The following is a 15,806-nucleotide window of genomic DNA, read 5'->3' on the forward strand; positions in this document are numbered from 1 at the left end:
AAAATCAAGAGGCAGAAAAGGTTTTCATGATAAAGTTTTTCTTCTGCTATTCAAAATATATTAGATATTTTGAGTAAACTGAATTATTTTTAAATTACTTTAAATTTTTAAATTTAAAATTTTTAATTATTTTAAAATAGCTTAAGGAGGCTATTTTGATAACACTGTAACTAAAATTTTAATATGAATATAGTTACACCATAGGTCAAAAAAAGTTACAACAAAGCAGAGCTTGTAATTTTTTAAAAAAATGTGTAATTTCCATTTTATTCATGATACTATACAGCCAATACTGTTTTACACACACACACACACACACACACACAAAATAAATATATATAGCTGTGGTTGTACTTGAAAATGAGATAGGTATTTTTAGTCAGATAGATCTCAGTTTGAAATACCACGTCCACCCTTTATAGGTTATATGGCCTTAGACAATTTACCTCTGTCGGCCTCACCCTGAAATGGGATAATGTTCTCTTTGTAGGTTACTGCAAGTATTAAAATAAACGATATGAATGATATGTATGAAGGATCAGTAACACAGGCTGCCTACATGGCATATGGTGGGTCATCCTTCACTAAGTCACTGTTATTTTTCAAACCCAACACTAAATCCATTTGGATTAAATTGTGAGAATGATATTCACATCAATTGTCTAAGTACAGAGAAGTTGGATACAAAGCAAACTTTCCCAAATTGACAAACAAGATAAAAAAAAAAAACTATCTTTAGATAACAGAACTGCAAGCGAAAACAAAAAGTGGTTTGTTCAATACTAAATCTCTACCGCTATTTTCTGCTTTCTACCAACAAAAAATAGTCTTTCCTGAACATACCAGATTTATACCAATTCATTCAAATTCCTTTTTAAAAAGCTCTTTTCTGCAATCAAATTTTATTAAATGGCTGCAGATATAGTCAAACCATACTTCAGAATGCAAAACTTACAAACACAGATTTATGCAAAAACAGAAGCCAACTGGTAAAACATTAACAAACACTGACCATCAAGTAGATACTACTCAATACTGGACATGCCCAACAGCTAAAAAAAGTTAAAAAAAACTGTAGCTCAAAAGGCCCCCTTTAAATGAACTGGTAATTCAGCTTTGTGATTTCCTTAAATTCACAATATTCTACATGAAAAACCCTCTATGCTAAGACTCCAACAGAAACAACTATGTCAAGGGGAATTAAGATAGGATCGAATAAGCAACCTAATCATCAATCTCCCTATTCCTACTCCCATGGCAGACATTATTAATCAACGATGGGTCTAGTACTATGGAGCTTTAAGAGGATACTGGAATCCTTCTTAAAGCAATCACAACTGGCCAAATTTAAACCTGCCAGCCTCCCTGGGATTAAGAAAAAAACATTACATCATCAACCCGGTGTCTGACAATACAAGTCACTGTCAGTTCCACTCTGTGGAGAAGACAATCACTATACTCTTAAATGGACATCAGTCTTTTCTATTCAAGTGTCTCATCGCAATCCTTCATTGACCCTCCATATCCCACTGTTAATGGCATCAAACAGGACAAAAAACACAACAGAAACCCAAGCTGCTTCTCTCAGAAGATGCAAAATCTCAGTTCCCAAATTCCAAATCTAAGGTCCTAAAACTTCAAAATGGGAACTGGAGAGAATATGAATCAGTCTCCTGATATGGCAAAAGTTCCACATACAGGATTGCCCTGTAATTAAGGATTTGAGCATGAATAGGGTAACTGTTGGAATAATGAAACTTAAATATCAAAACTTATGCAATTTCCTTGAATATATAACAAAAATTTACACTGGATACCAAGCCTTACAAATTGTATTTCCTCTCTCTAGAGTACACATACTCTCTCTCTTAGGGCTATCAATCTGAAATAAGCAATCACTTTGATTATTTGCTGTCCATCAATTCATGGTCTGTTCCCTCACCCCTGCTGCGGCCCTGCCATGTGCTCTGTGCTCACAGTGTGTTGCTACTGGATGACGGGAAGCTACTGGACAGAGTACAGTACTCTGTATTCTGGCTGAGATAATCTGCTTTTTCAGTCTGGATCACTGAGTTTTAACAAGGAGGGATTCCAGGTGGCAAATCCATTCACTTCCTGAGTTTATAAGTACAGAGCAACCAGAATCTGGATAGTGAGAGCTATCTTAAAATATATATTCACATCTATTCTATGCCTGAGTTAGAAGGTAAGAGTCTGGGCAGTGAGGAGTACCTATTATTGAGACTAGGATTACTCTGTAAAATGTCCATAACTGATCCCTGGAAAGAAAGGGGAAAAAACTCACTTTTGTCTCTCGTCCCCGTCATGCTTCTAGCACCCAGTACCCTTGGTTGCATTGCAGAAACCCTGCAGCACTTAGCTATCTATATTTGCATCCATTTTCTTTTCTTTTACATCATGTAGGTATTTACATATTGATAACCATGGATTCAACAAAGGTAAAAATATCTCAAGGCAGAAGAAATTGAGGAAAACTACGAAACAACTCCAGGCTGAGTAACAAAATTCACACACAACTACAAGAGACCTCTGATGGTCACCACTTTGCAATGCCACATAAAAGTTAAGTCACTTACAGAGTTATTCTGCATCCTCATTTCATAGGCTGCTTGTCTCGGATTACTGGCAACTTGAGAACCTGGTGAATTTCTTGAACCCAAGGCATGTGGGGTTAATATTCCACCAGGAGAGAAAGCTGGTTGATCTCTCTAACATAAGTGCAAACAAATGTAGAAATTAAAATTAAATCACAACACAGGTGACAGAAAGAAAAAAACCAAATGGAATAGGATCCTCACTGTAAGCACTTAAAGGAGGAACTGCTTCTGTTAGCATTTACAGGACTGTCCACAATTTGATCTCATGGTAACTCATCCTATAAATAATGTTCTGTAATATTTAATAACTGTTCTAAAAGTACATATAATTCACTGTTCTGATACACAGAATCTATTCACGTCTCATTAACTTTTTCATTATGATTACTGATCATTTCAGAACACATTCAAGAAACAATTTCAGGCACATAAAAATAATACAACTATTAAGGTTAAAAAACTAATCAAGAGTTTGATCTACACTTAGGAAAAACCACCTTTATTTATAAATCCTTCACCTTGTTAGAGTTTAACTCTTCATTTCCAATTAATTAGAGCTGTAATTATAGCTGTAATAGGTAACAGTTGTGGCTGACTGATAAAACCTACTTGTTACACATTTACTGACTGAAAGAAAACATCAATACATGAGGTAGAAATCAATACGCCCCTCTGGATCTAGGTGGTTTTGAACATACCTATAACAATAAAGAACTCTACTTTTCTCCCTTCCAGATTCCCCAACTTGCTCACTTCTAATAAAATATATAAATAAATGGGGTGCCTGGCTGGCTCAGTCAGTTAAGCACTTGATTCTTCATCTTGGCTCAGGTTATGATCTCATGGTTCGTGGGTTCAAGCCTTGCATTTGCTCTCAGTGCAGAGCCCGACTGGCACTGGTCTCCCTCTCTCTCTCTCTCTCAGAATTAATAAACTTTAAAATACATATATAATAATAAAAGGCAGTCCCTAAACTAGATGAGTTTAAAATCCAGTAAAGAAGCAAGAAAAATAAGAACTAAAGAATGAACTACAGAGCATTATGCAAGGAAGTAAGAAAACAAATATCACAAGCGAAAAAGCAGTGGACCTCAGAGAAAGGACTGCACGTGCTGGACGAGCCCCTGGTGGAAAAGCTAAGATGTGAGGGAGTCATGAAGTCAGAAATCCACTCGGAGCTAGCAATGCAGGTAATGCTCGGAGTCAGGAGGGGCGTGATATATTCAGAAGATAGGAGAGAAAAGCCCAGCAGCTAGAATCAGACCGCGATCAGAGTACGCTCTGCATGCCAGAGTGAGCCACAAGCGGGTTCTGAGAGGAGTACAAAGTTGCTGGTCATTTCCAAGCAGAGAAACAACAGTTTCAGGAAGATTAACCTGACAAAGATGTAGACAGAATGCGGTAACTTTTAAGAGGATATAAAGGGTTGACTGCTTTTATTACAAAAACAATACCTGATTATGACAAAAAAAAATTCAAATAGCTAAGTGGCCCACATGCATCAAGTGCATCCTTTCAGACTCCAAAGCTTAGAAAAAACTTGACACCAACATTCTTCCTCTAAGCAAGACAGCAGCTGGGTAGACATTATGTCCCTAACCAACCCCTACTGGATAAGGACTAAAGCTACTGCAATGACCATTATTTCTCCTAAACTGTAAACTTATGCTATTGGCAATTTTATGAAATTAATTAAAACTCACCTTCATTCTCTTTCTTTTTTCTTTCTGTCGTCTTCTAAAACTGTCCTAAAAGTATAAAATCCACATATTCTGTCAAATAATTACACAAAAATGTCAGAGTTAAACATTACCAGGAATGATCTGGGAAAACAATTTAAGTTTTAAAGGAAGACCCCAGAAACCTAGACATACATAATTAAACTAGGCAATAGACCATATGTTCAGAGTGCTGTTTATCAGAACTTTTGATGGACAAAGATCATTCTAAATGGAGTTCAGATATAATTTGTTTCTCTTAATTTATTTCAGTTAAGTTTTTGACATTATTTCAGGAAAGAATGTAAGAGTCACGACAAAGACTCTTGGTTTCACCCTAGAGCAAATAGGCTGTCAATAAGGAGAAGATGCAAATAAGTAACAAAACAAACAATTCTAAGTTTTAGCTGAATATAGTTAATAAAACCAAGATGTCCATTTAAAAACAAATCAACAATTTAATAAAGAGCTTGTGCTACCTAAAAAGGGCTTGGCAGTTGCTAATTCTGTAGCATGCACAGCACAGAGTGGGTAAAGAGAGAAGTGGGGCTCTATGTAAACATCACCCCCTCCCCAGGTTCTAAGAAGTCAATCTAATGAAAGAAAGGAAGGAAATTCAGATGTCTGCCCTGCTCATTCTGAGCCAATTTAATCCACAAGAAAGGGTCCAGTCTGCATGGATTCCTCTCCTCTGCTCATTTTTGAAATGTAGTCACGGTTTCAATTAAACAGGATTTGGGGTTGATCTTGTTTCCCACTAACTGTTTGGCCATTCAAAGCCCTCCCTGGCCCCAGCAAGCATTCCTCCCATGCCCAAGATTCTGTGAGAATCAAGGCACTGGAATGTCAACTGAAGTTCTATGACAGCCCAAAACAGGGGCCAGAATTACTATACTGATTTCCATCTTACTAACTGCACTTTTCTCCCCTTCAGATCAGTAATGCCAAATGCAAAAACAAACAACAACAAAAAAACCAAAAAACAAAAACCACCCTTAATAAGATCTTTTGTACTTTCTGCCAGAAGAGAAACTGAACATTGGATATATGGTGAATGACTACCTTAAAACCTCCTAAGATATGAAATCTACCAATCTCTTTAATCAAGCTTTCCTCTCCATCTTTAATGAAATGTCTCTTATCTAGGACACCAATGAGCTACAGACTGAAATTCATTAGTCAATTTTCAGTCCTCATCTAACCATGACTCTTTCCATCCTGAATCATGCTCTTCACCTGGCTTCTAAGCCACTACACTCACCTGGTTCTCTTCTTTCACTCTTGCTGCATGCCTTTGCTCCTTGACTCCCCAACCTCTTAATGTTAGTGTTCCTCTGTGCCTAATACTTGGACGCCTCTACTCTCATCTGGTCTCATGGCTTTAAACACCATCTATATGGTGATGAGTCTCCAACCAGGACCTCTCCGCATTCAACATCTCTAAGTAGGTGCCTCAAACTGAATATGCCCACCCACCTTAGCACCTCCCAGGCTTCTTTATCAATTGCTCAGACCATTTTTCAACTGCTCAGACAAAAATGCCTTGGAGTCATTCTTGATACCTTTCCTTCTCTCAACCTAAGATTAGCCAATCCAGTGACTTCTACCATCAAAACATATTCAAATTTCAAATACCTCCTATCATCTCTGCTGCCATCATGCTGGCTCCCTTGGATTGCTGCAAAAGAGCCTCCTAATTCGGCTTACTGCTTCTATCTTTGCTCCCATACTGTAAGTCTCAACACAGCAGCTAGTGATCGATCCTTTTCGAACATGTGCCAGATCTTGTTACTTTTATACTCAAATCCCTCCACTGATGCAGAACGAAAGCTAAGTCATCATAATGACCTACAGGATCTTCCCAGAACGGGCCCTGCACCATTGTTCTGGTCCCTTCTCCTATCACTCCCCTTGTGCTTCCTCTGCTCTTGCCACACTGGCTCCTCGCTGTTCTGTCAGCATCTCAGGTACACTCCCTACAGCATTGGCTCTTCCCTCTGCTTGAAATGCTCTTCTTGAAAACACCTGCATAGTTTACTTCTTTAAATAAAGACCAGAAGAATGTGAGTCAGTAAGGCCTTCTCTAATCAACCTTTTCTAGAACTGCAATGACCTCATCTCCACCTTCCCAGATATTTCCTCACCTGCTTTAATTGTCTTCATGGCACTCATCACTAATACATTACACAGCTTACTTAGTTTTTGTGCTTATTGTCCACTCCTGGAAGAATGTAAGCTCCATAAGATCGGGAATTTTTGTCAGCTTTTTTTTTTGTTTTTTTTTTGTTTTTTTTTTTATCAATGACACTCAGAATACTATCTGGCACAAGATAAACAATAAATACTTGCTGAATAAATGACCATTTGCAAGATAAAGGACAAACATCAAAGCTTATCAAATAAAAAGCATCACCTTCAACTGCTCAGTTTTAGCAACAAATATTGATGCATCATTCTTCTACCATCTATTTTGTGCTATGAACTCCTCTAGAAAACAGTCAAAGGCCACAGACACACTTTCCAGGAAAATACATATACCCAGATACTTTTACATTGAATATCTAAGGGTTCATAAATTTCCCCCAAAGTCCAACCTTGCTGATGGACATCGTATGATGTCACAACACCAAAAAAGATCCAAAGCTATATGCCCTTCTCTGCTAGTCCAGATAGAAACCATATTACTTAAATCTAAAGTACTTTGGTATCTATCAAATCCCATACATCCTGCTCTAATGCTAAATATTACCAATATTTATTAGTACAAAGTCTGCTAAAGCCATGTAAGAGAGCTATTCTAACATAAGGTTTTCATATCAAGGAGTACACAGCATGTACATTTTTTTCTTAAGCATAAATGGAAGCGGGTCAAGTGGAGCCACTGTAATTATTGAAGATTTGATTAAAAATGGCTATTCTGGTAGCCATGTGATACCCCATACAATGTCAGTGCTGTTATTTGAACTTTACGTGTGAAAAATTCTTGCCGCCACAGTGAATTATCAAGTACCAATGGCTCTAGAAGGAATGCTTACAGTCCACTCACTCTGCTACATAAAATGGTACCCAGAGTTTTAAGAAAGAGATCACTAGCTACAGTATACAAAATTAAAGAAAATACAAAATCTTGTCAGATATAGTGACATGTCTGAATCTGTTAGGAGGTCACGAAGCAATGTAGCAATATTACTATATTGCTATTGGCTCAAAAAAGGCCTATGAATTTGCTTAAGATCTGAAAAGATTTCTTTCACTCTCTAAGAAGCTATTATCTGCTCATTTTACTCACTGCTTGCCTTGCCCCCCTTGCCCCTCCCTCACAACCACCCTCCAAACCCCTCTGCCTTCAGGCTGTCACCCTTCTACCTAACTCCCGAGGGCCTCTGAACCCCTGTCCACAGACTAAGGGCCTGTCCATCTTGCTCGGACACCTCAGACAACACCAATGGCTTCTCCTCTCTTTAGGGATTTCCTCTAATCTCTCTAGAACTGGCCCCTCTCTCTCCTTAAATGTCCACGTTTCTCAAGGTTTCTGTTGGAGGCACTTTCACTCCACACAGGCTCCCAGGGACTTCAAGTTCACACCCATAGCCTGAAGTACCCTGCACCTGCTAACAGTTCTTCAATCTCTTTTCGAAAGACTGCTGCCCTGAGCTTTACACAAATCCATCTAATTACTTCATGGACTTTTTCCTCTCCAGTGTCCTATGGTCTCTCAAACTTAGTATATCCAAAACAAAATTCAATTTCCACCTTGTCCCCACCCTAACCAGTTCTACCCCAAGTGCTTGCTATCTCTGTGAACAGCACCAGGAATCTCCCAACTGCCTGAGCAAGAAACTCAGACTTCTCACCTAAGCACTCACCCTATCACATGTAATCAATTTCCAAGTGCTTTGTTATTTCTTTTTTTTTTAATGTATACATCTCTTACACAGAACTACAACCCTCTGTCTTGGCTTGTGCAATCCAACCCTGACTCCCTACACTCTACTACCAGAGTACAGAGTTCCTTGGTCTTAACCTGTCTTCCAGGGCATAAATATTTCCTAGAAAACATGCCAGACACAAGTTCAATCCCAGCATTCTTCTAGCGTTGGCATCCTCATTTCATAGCCTACTGACCAGACGGGTGTCTGGATTTTATCTTACGATTATGAAGAGAGAAAAAATTACAGTGCAACTCACACAGTGTGCAGTACATAGTTCTACACAGCAAGCATCACAACCTTTATAAAATAATCAAAGCACTGACCACTCATGATTAAATTGGTGTTTGATACACTATAATGATGTAACAATGGACTCAAAGAGGTTAAAAGGACAATCACAGGATCATCATAGCCTATTAGAGACAGGAGCAATTTAGCTACTGCAATAGAAACACTTTACCTCATCATCCTTTCTCTTTTTAAAAATGCTATCCTCAACTTCACCAACTGCTAACATGATCATCTGTACTCTTTGCAGATTGACATAACCACTTTCTGTAAGGTAACCCTGTAAGTGATAAAATACATGTAAAATGATCTTCTTATAAACAAATACTTCTGTTTTGAAATTATTCAAGAGTGAACTTACCCCAGTTTTGTGTACCACATTTTTGTATATGTTAACCAAACGGTCAATTGCACCTTCCCTGCCACCAGGAAACAAACATTACGCATTAGGACCAGTGTGCACTGTAAGGGCAAGAAGGCTAAAATGCTAGTCTGAAAATCCACACAAACACACATACCTAATTTCTAATGATGGCAGATGAGGAAGGAAGTCATTTCCCACAAAGAAGCACATGAAGACCCAGTCATCAATGCTCCTCTCGACATCAAATGTGAATGGTAGGCTGGCCATGGTGAGCTCTCTCTCCAAATACTACAACCAGAAAGGAAGGCTGCCATTAAAGCTATCAAAAGCCACACTGCTCCAGGGCACCGATCCCAGTGTTCAGTGCTACATACCTCACGAAGAACATTAAGACGAAGGAAGATAAATTCTCCTTCTGCACAAGGAAGACTATCTGCAAGTTCATCATGCTGCAGGAAAGGGAGTCAAGATTAAACAAGTGTACTCTAAAGCTTCTCATTTTTCCCAACTAAATAAATATTATGACTTTCTCTAAAGCAAGATCCATTTTAATATTACAAGTACTAAAAAAAAAAAAACACCTCACCAAACCATCTTAAAAAAATTATCCAGAATCCCAATCACACCTAGACCAGGGATCAGAAAATGCTTTTGCAAAAGGCAAGATAGTAAACATTTTAGCCTGTTGGACACACGTATGGTCTCTGTTGCATATTCTTTCAGGTTTTTCTTCTTACAACTCTTCAAACATGTGAATACCATTCTTAGTTCATTGGTCAAATCCGGAAGGCTGTAGCTTGCCAACTCCCGATCTAGAGCTAGCCAGTATTAACATTTCAAGGTATATGCCTCTAGACCCTTCTGTGTGAACATACAGTATATTTTTTATCTCCTTTATTCACTCAGCGTATCTTTTAAAGAGGCGCCATATTCTTAAATCAGATAAAAATCCATTCAAAGGGGACTGGATATAATCAAGTGAACCTAAAATATGTAGGAACTAGGGGTAACTTAAAAGTATCTGGAAGATTAATATATTTTATACTTCTTTTTAAGAAAAATAACCATTTGAAACAAATACTTCTACAAACAAATCATATGCAAGAGGCATTATTAACTAGGAGACCTAACCCTCCTATAGATACAATAAGCTATGTTAGAAAAAGTGGAGAGTAGAAACAATGAATGCATGCATGCTTTTCAAAGTATGTTTAAAGAGCTCTGAAAGACACATTTCTGTGAGGGGTAACAGAGCAAGCAGGTAAAAACTAGTAGGCACTCTAAAGGCTTTTCTTTATCAGAAAAGCCTTTTCTTTATTAAAAATAAAGCAACCTGAATATTCTCAATGTCACTGAACTGTAAACTTAAAAATGGCTAAAATAGTATATTTTGTGTTTCATATGCTTTGTTACAACAAAAAATAAAATAGAAAAATTTTAAATGACAGAACTACCATCTCAAATTCTTACCTTTCCCTTCTTTTCTCTGGGCAAACCTTCACAGTCCTTGACCTCATGTCCAAATTGATTACAAAGACCACATGGTTTGGGTTTGTTTGGTTTGAATTCTTCTCTAATGATGGTAAAGTTCGGTTCGTGTGTAGCAAGGCCGAGCATAATGAGATCAGCTATCAAGCAACAATGACAAAACACTGAAGAGTGAGCACTTTGAGAAGACCCTTCCACAACCAATGACAGGGGACACCACTGTAACAGAAGACACCAACACAAAGAAAGGCCCAAACACATAAAAAAGAGATGGGAAAGACAAAAAGCCTAAAACTTTAGTAGTTCTCAGCTAACAAGTTGTCCTCCAGACACATGGGCACAGAATGTGGACTACCATTCAAGAGTCAACACTTCGGGAAACCTTCCATTTGAAAGGTATGTGCAGCAGTATCAAAAGGTTGAAACATATATGAACAAACATTAATCACAGATTAGGCAACTCAATACCAGTTCCTTCTCAAACATAAAATAAGCACGGTGTTTTAGAATTTCCAGACAACCAGGAATAATCCATTACTACACACAAACCCATCAACTTGCTATGCTTTAACCCAAGAGAATCAAATCCAAAGAATAAACTTACCATCTGCTCCACATAAGCAATGATGAGTGTTTGGGTCATGGTTAGGCTGGGCTAAAGGTGGGGAAAAAGATATACTGTATTTACATAAATGTATTTTATATCAGAAGAATACATTTTCTAAATAGTGACTTATCTTTTCTTAATAGAACATATAGTAAAATATTTATAAGGAAGTTTTACCTCTTTGTCTTCTAATATAATCCATGATTTTGTGTTCTCCTTCACCAGGAGCACTAGCATCAGATAAAATAACCTAAAAAAATAGTTTTTAACACTTTCAGTTCATCCCCAATTTTCTAGCACAAAAAAATCAAAATGGAATAGCTTAAAATAAATTGGGATAATTTTATTAAGATGTGTCATTAACCGGAAATTTTTCATAAGGGGTGTGCGTGTTAAACACCAAAACGGTTTCACTGGTAAACTAACTACATGGAATAGAAAATTGAAATGTTCTGGTCAAATTTAGCTAATGGAAGAATTGATCAGTTTATAGGTTTCTAATATTCTTACTGCTACCCAAGGATATAGCCCCAAACCATATAAGCCCCGAGAGTAATCAATAAAAGATACCCATTAAATACAATTTACCATATCTAGTTTATAGTGAAATGAGTTTTGAACTTAAAATTACATAAAAGTTCATTTAAATTTTACTTAAACACTTAGGAGAACACAGCTATACTTTAAAGGCAGCCCTATAGCTTTAATCTTGCTGCATTTCAATTTACAACAGAAATTTTAACTTAAGAAATGCTTTCCTATATATATATTCATATTATATATATCATATAAAATATAAATATATATATAAATATATTATATAAAATATTATATATAATTTTTAAGCCACAGGTCCCATTTCACAGCTTCACAGTGATGGTAAGAGGNAACTGGCATTCAGAGAAAATTCAGCAGTCTAAAACTGGACCAGGCAGGGCACCCCATCTCTAATAAGCCTGGAAGCTTCTCCCTCCTCTGGCAGTCAACCAGCATTTTATTGGGGGTGGGGGGGATGGAGAGACAAAGAATATCAGTCATATCAAAGTACAGCCTAAAATGATCACCCTTATCTTTCTCAAGTACCAAAATGTGAAACTTACTGTCAAGTTTTTCCACCCAGGGTCATTATTTAAACGATCAGCTATGTAATAGCGAAGGCATTTAGCAAGATTGTCCATGAACTCAGTTCCCTAAAATGATAGAAGGAAATAAATTAATCTACCACTTAAGAGTTAGCAATAGCTGGCAAAGTATGAGACTACTTACAGGTGTAATACAGTTGCTGTCAAATCTTTCTTTTATTTCTTCTGGAGGAAGAAAGCCACCTAGAGAAAAAAGAGGCAACGTTTTGTTCTCTCCATAAAAAGCGAGGTAAATTACTCAATATTAAGCCAGAACAAGAAAAACGAGTACAAATACAAAAGAAAGAGAAGTGCTGTCACCAGAGAAACAAATGTTCCCCATTTTGGGAAGAAAGTAAGATTCATCTCTTCAAATTTAATATAAGCTTTAACACGACCGTCAAACAATATATAGCATACAAAAGATACTATCGTTATATAGAAATATGAAAATTACAGCATTCACGATGCCTTAAACAGAACGAAAACACACACACAGATATGGGTTAGGAGTTCTCATTTTGATGATAATTATGGAGATAAAGGTGCCTTAGAAAAACAAAATTAAAGCGCTAAGTTTATTAGAGCTTTATATGATAAGAAAGAATTATCAGCTAGGATAGAAAAATCCTCTTTGTCCTATTAGTTTTTTCAAGATAAATGTATTTCAAAACATCTTCAAGAAAGAAGACATCCTTAAAATCAAAGACTATCTTCATAAATACAAACAGGTTTTAGCACAGTAATCACAAGCTGCAGTTACAGTTACTATACAGCTGCACACGTCTAGCAAATTCAAACAGAAAATGTATCATAATTCCAGGGCTGAGCAGACCATACTAGAGTTTCCTTATTCACCAGCAAAGCACACTATTCTGACCCAATGAATCATTGCTTTCCTGGTCTATCATACTGCCTTACATAACAAAACACCAAACAAATCACCCTGCTATAGTCACACACCAACTCACAGACAAGGGTCTCAGGAGAGAACCAGCTCCAGTGAGTATCAGGTTCTCCTGACCTTCCTCCCCTCTGAGACTTTAACAACTTTTACCCATTAGTACCCATCTGTCTCCCTTATGTACCCATTAGGAAATTCAGGGCTCTGGTGGAACTGCAAAAATCACCCCCCAACCCTCCTCCAAATCAAGGGAACCCTGGGTACTTTGCTGTCTCAGTGCCTGTTGCGTCTACCTATACTGAAGAAGTGTGTCTGACTTGGTGAAAGCCTATAAATATAGATCACATTATCCCTGGGCCTCCTTTCATAGACCTCTGAGTTTCAAGGGGAGGCAAAAAGCAAGCTACTAAAGTTGATTTGGGAAAAATGTATACAGAATCGTAGCTTTCTATTACCCTCATAGAAAAGAGTAGTTAGTAAAGGGGCACCTGGGTGGCTCAGGTGGTTAAGTGTCCGACTTCGGCTCAGGTCATGATCTCACAGTTCGTCAGTTTGAGCCCCATGTTGGCTCTGTGCTGACAGCTCAAACCTGGAGCCTGCTTCAGATTCTGAATCTCCCTCACTCTCTGCCCGCCCCCATTCACATTGTCTCCCTCTCAAAAATGAATGTTAAAAATTAAAAAAAAAAAAAAGAAAAGAAAAGAAAAGAGAAGAAGCACTCTTAATGTATCTCTCCTTTACAGATACATAAAAGTTAGCAGAAGAGCTATGCTCATCTTGAAAGGGGTTGACCATCTCCTTTCCCTACCAGAATTCCTTCCTTTTTATTCCCAAGTTTCCCTTTTACTACAGAGTTCGGAAAAGAAACAAGTTTGTTACTGGGAGTAAAGGAGTCCATTAACTACTTTTTGACAGTGAACATAAATTTTCCTTGGATATTCTGGATCCTAATTAAATTAAAATCATTCCTGTTCTAAGGGAAAGTTCATACCCCTCCCCATTCTATATACATTTCATAAGTTCTCCAACTTCAAGATGCATATTTTTTACCTTTTGCCAGTATTTCTTCCCTGACTCGCTGCTTCTCCACTGCTGCTTCCATTCCTTCTTTGGATGCTCTGAATCTCCTGGAACGCTGCTGGTTCATTTTAGCACGTGGTGCCTGAAAACATTATTTCATAGTCACATAATGCTATTCAAAATATTTGCAACTAAATCTGTACATTATTTTCAATCATTTGTCCTTATAAAAGCAGTACACTAAAATGGAAAAGTTTTTATATAATAATCCTTTTAGGACTGATAATAAATCCTAAGAACTTAAATTTGGACCAAGAACCGAAAAGCTGACCTCAGTCAGGTGAGTAACATGTCAAACAAACATCCTAAGAATCCACTTAATACTGTAGAGTCCACAACAGGATGCCACTTCCACTGGGTTAGAGTCCTTCAAGGCACCAAAGAAAACAGCTCACTTTATTCAAAGACCCAGTAAGTATCTGATAAGTAGTTACTAGTACAGAAGCAGGACTGGGAAGACCTGACATCCATGCCTAAAAGGAAGGACGGTCTCCACATGGGATTCACCATGCCCCATATAAGCAACAGAAAACTACTTAATCTGTAGGACCTCAAGGCACTTCTATTTTGTATTTCCCACATAAGTAGGAATTATTACCACTCCATCTCTACAAAGCGGGTAGAGAAGGAACGGATTTAACTGAAAATACTTTTTTTCCCCCCATAGTTTATTGTCAACTTGGTTTCCATATAACACCCAGTGCTCATTCCCACAAGTGCCCTCCTCCATGCCCATTTCCCCCCCTACCCCCCACACCCATCAGTCCTTAGTTTGTTCTTAGCATTCAAGAGTCTCTCATGGTTTGCCTCTCTCCCTTTCCCCCACCATTTCCGCCCTTCTTCTCCCCCTTGTTCCTCCGTCAAGTTCCTCCTAATCCTCCTATACGTGCAAATATGATATTTGTCCTTCTCTGCCTGACTTATTTCGCTCAGCATAACACCCTCAAGGTCCATCCATGTTGCTACACATGGCCAGATTTCATTGTTTCTCATTGCCATGTAGTATTCCATGGTATAGATAAACCACATCTTCTTGATCCATTCATCTGTTGATGGACACTTAGGCTCTTTCCATGTTTTAGCTATTGTTGAGAGTGCTGCTATGAACACTGGGGTACATGTACCCCTGTGCATGAGCACTCCTGTATCCCTTGGGTAAATTCCTAGCAGTGCTATTGCGGGGTCATAGGGGAGTTTTGCTGTTAATATTTTGAGGAACCTCCACACTGTTTTCCAGAGGGGCTGCACCAGTTTACATTCCCAACAACAATGTAAGAGGGTGCCCGTTTCTCCACATCCTCACAAGCATCTAGAGTCCTCTGATTTGCTCATTTTAGCCACTCTAACAGGCATGATGTGGCATCTCAGTATATTTTGATTTGTATTTCCCTGATGAGGAGGGATGCTGAGCATCGTTTCATGTGTCTGTTGGCCATCTGGATATCGTCTTTGGAGAAGTGTCTGTTCATATCTTCTGCCCATTTCTTCACTGGGTTGTTTGTATTTCAGGTGTAGAGTTTGGTGAGTTCCTTATAAATTTTGGATATTAACCCTTTACCTGATATGTCATTTGCAACTATCTTTTCCCATTCCGTCGGTTGCCTATTAGTTTTATGGGTTGTTTCCTTTGCCGTGCAGAAGCTTTTATTCTTATGAGGTTCCAAATGTTTATTATTGCTCTTGATT

At 38.0% G+C, this 15,806-nt stretch overlaps 1 protein-coding gene across 2 annotated transcripts in view; it reads right to left on the reverse strand.

The window, feature by feature from the left end:
* XRN2 (5'-3' exoribonuclease 2) overlaps positions 1 to 15,806 on the reverse strand; it is an 84,071-nt gene that overhangs the window by 45,372 nt on the left and 22,893 nt on the right. The window contains exons 4-15 of one of the 2 annotated variants that reach the window (XM_077750181.1): positions 14,091 to 14,202; positions 12,282 to 12,340; positions 12,116 to 12,205; positions 11,193 to 11,265; positions 11,013 to 11,063; positions 10,391 to 10,548; positions 9,295 to 9,369; positions 9,075 to 9,208; positions 8,918 to 8,975; positions 8,729 to 8,836; positions 4,322 to 4,366; positions 2,598 to 2,729 (exon numbers count right to left, since the gene is read on the reverse strand). In XM_077750181.1, coding sequence (XP_077606307.1) covers positions 2,598 to 2,729; positions 4,322 to 4,366; positions 8,729 to 8,836; positions 8,918 to 8,975; positions 9,075 to 9,208; positions 9,295 to 9,369; positions 10,391 to 10,548; positions 11,013 to 11,063; positions 11,193 to 11,265; positions 12,116 to 12,205; positions 12,282 to 12,340; positions 14,091 to 14,202 — 1,095 coding nt within the window. The remainder of the gene's footprint in view (positions 1 to 2,597; positions 2,730 to 4,321; positions 4,367 to 8,728; positions 8,837 to 8,917; positions 8,976 to 9,074; positions 9,209 to 9,294; positions 9,370 to 10,390; positions 10,549 to 11,012; positions 11,064 to 11,192; positions 11,266 to 12,115; positions 12,206 to 12,281; positions 12,341 to 14,090; positions 14,203 to 15,806) is intronic. The other variant, XM_077750182.1, reaches the window with a different exon arrangement.

The sequence above is a fragment of the Crocuta crocuta genome, unplaced genomic scaffold (assembly GCF_008692635.1).
Source record: "Crocuta crocuta isolate KB4526 unplaced genomic scaffold, BGI_CrCroc_1.0 scaffold209, whole genome shotgun sequence".
Lineage (NCBI taxonomy): Eukaryota > Metazoa > Chordata > Mammalia > Carnivora > Hyaenidae > Crocuta > Crocuta crocuta.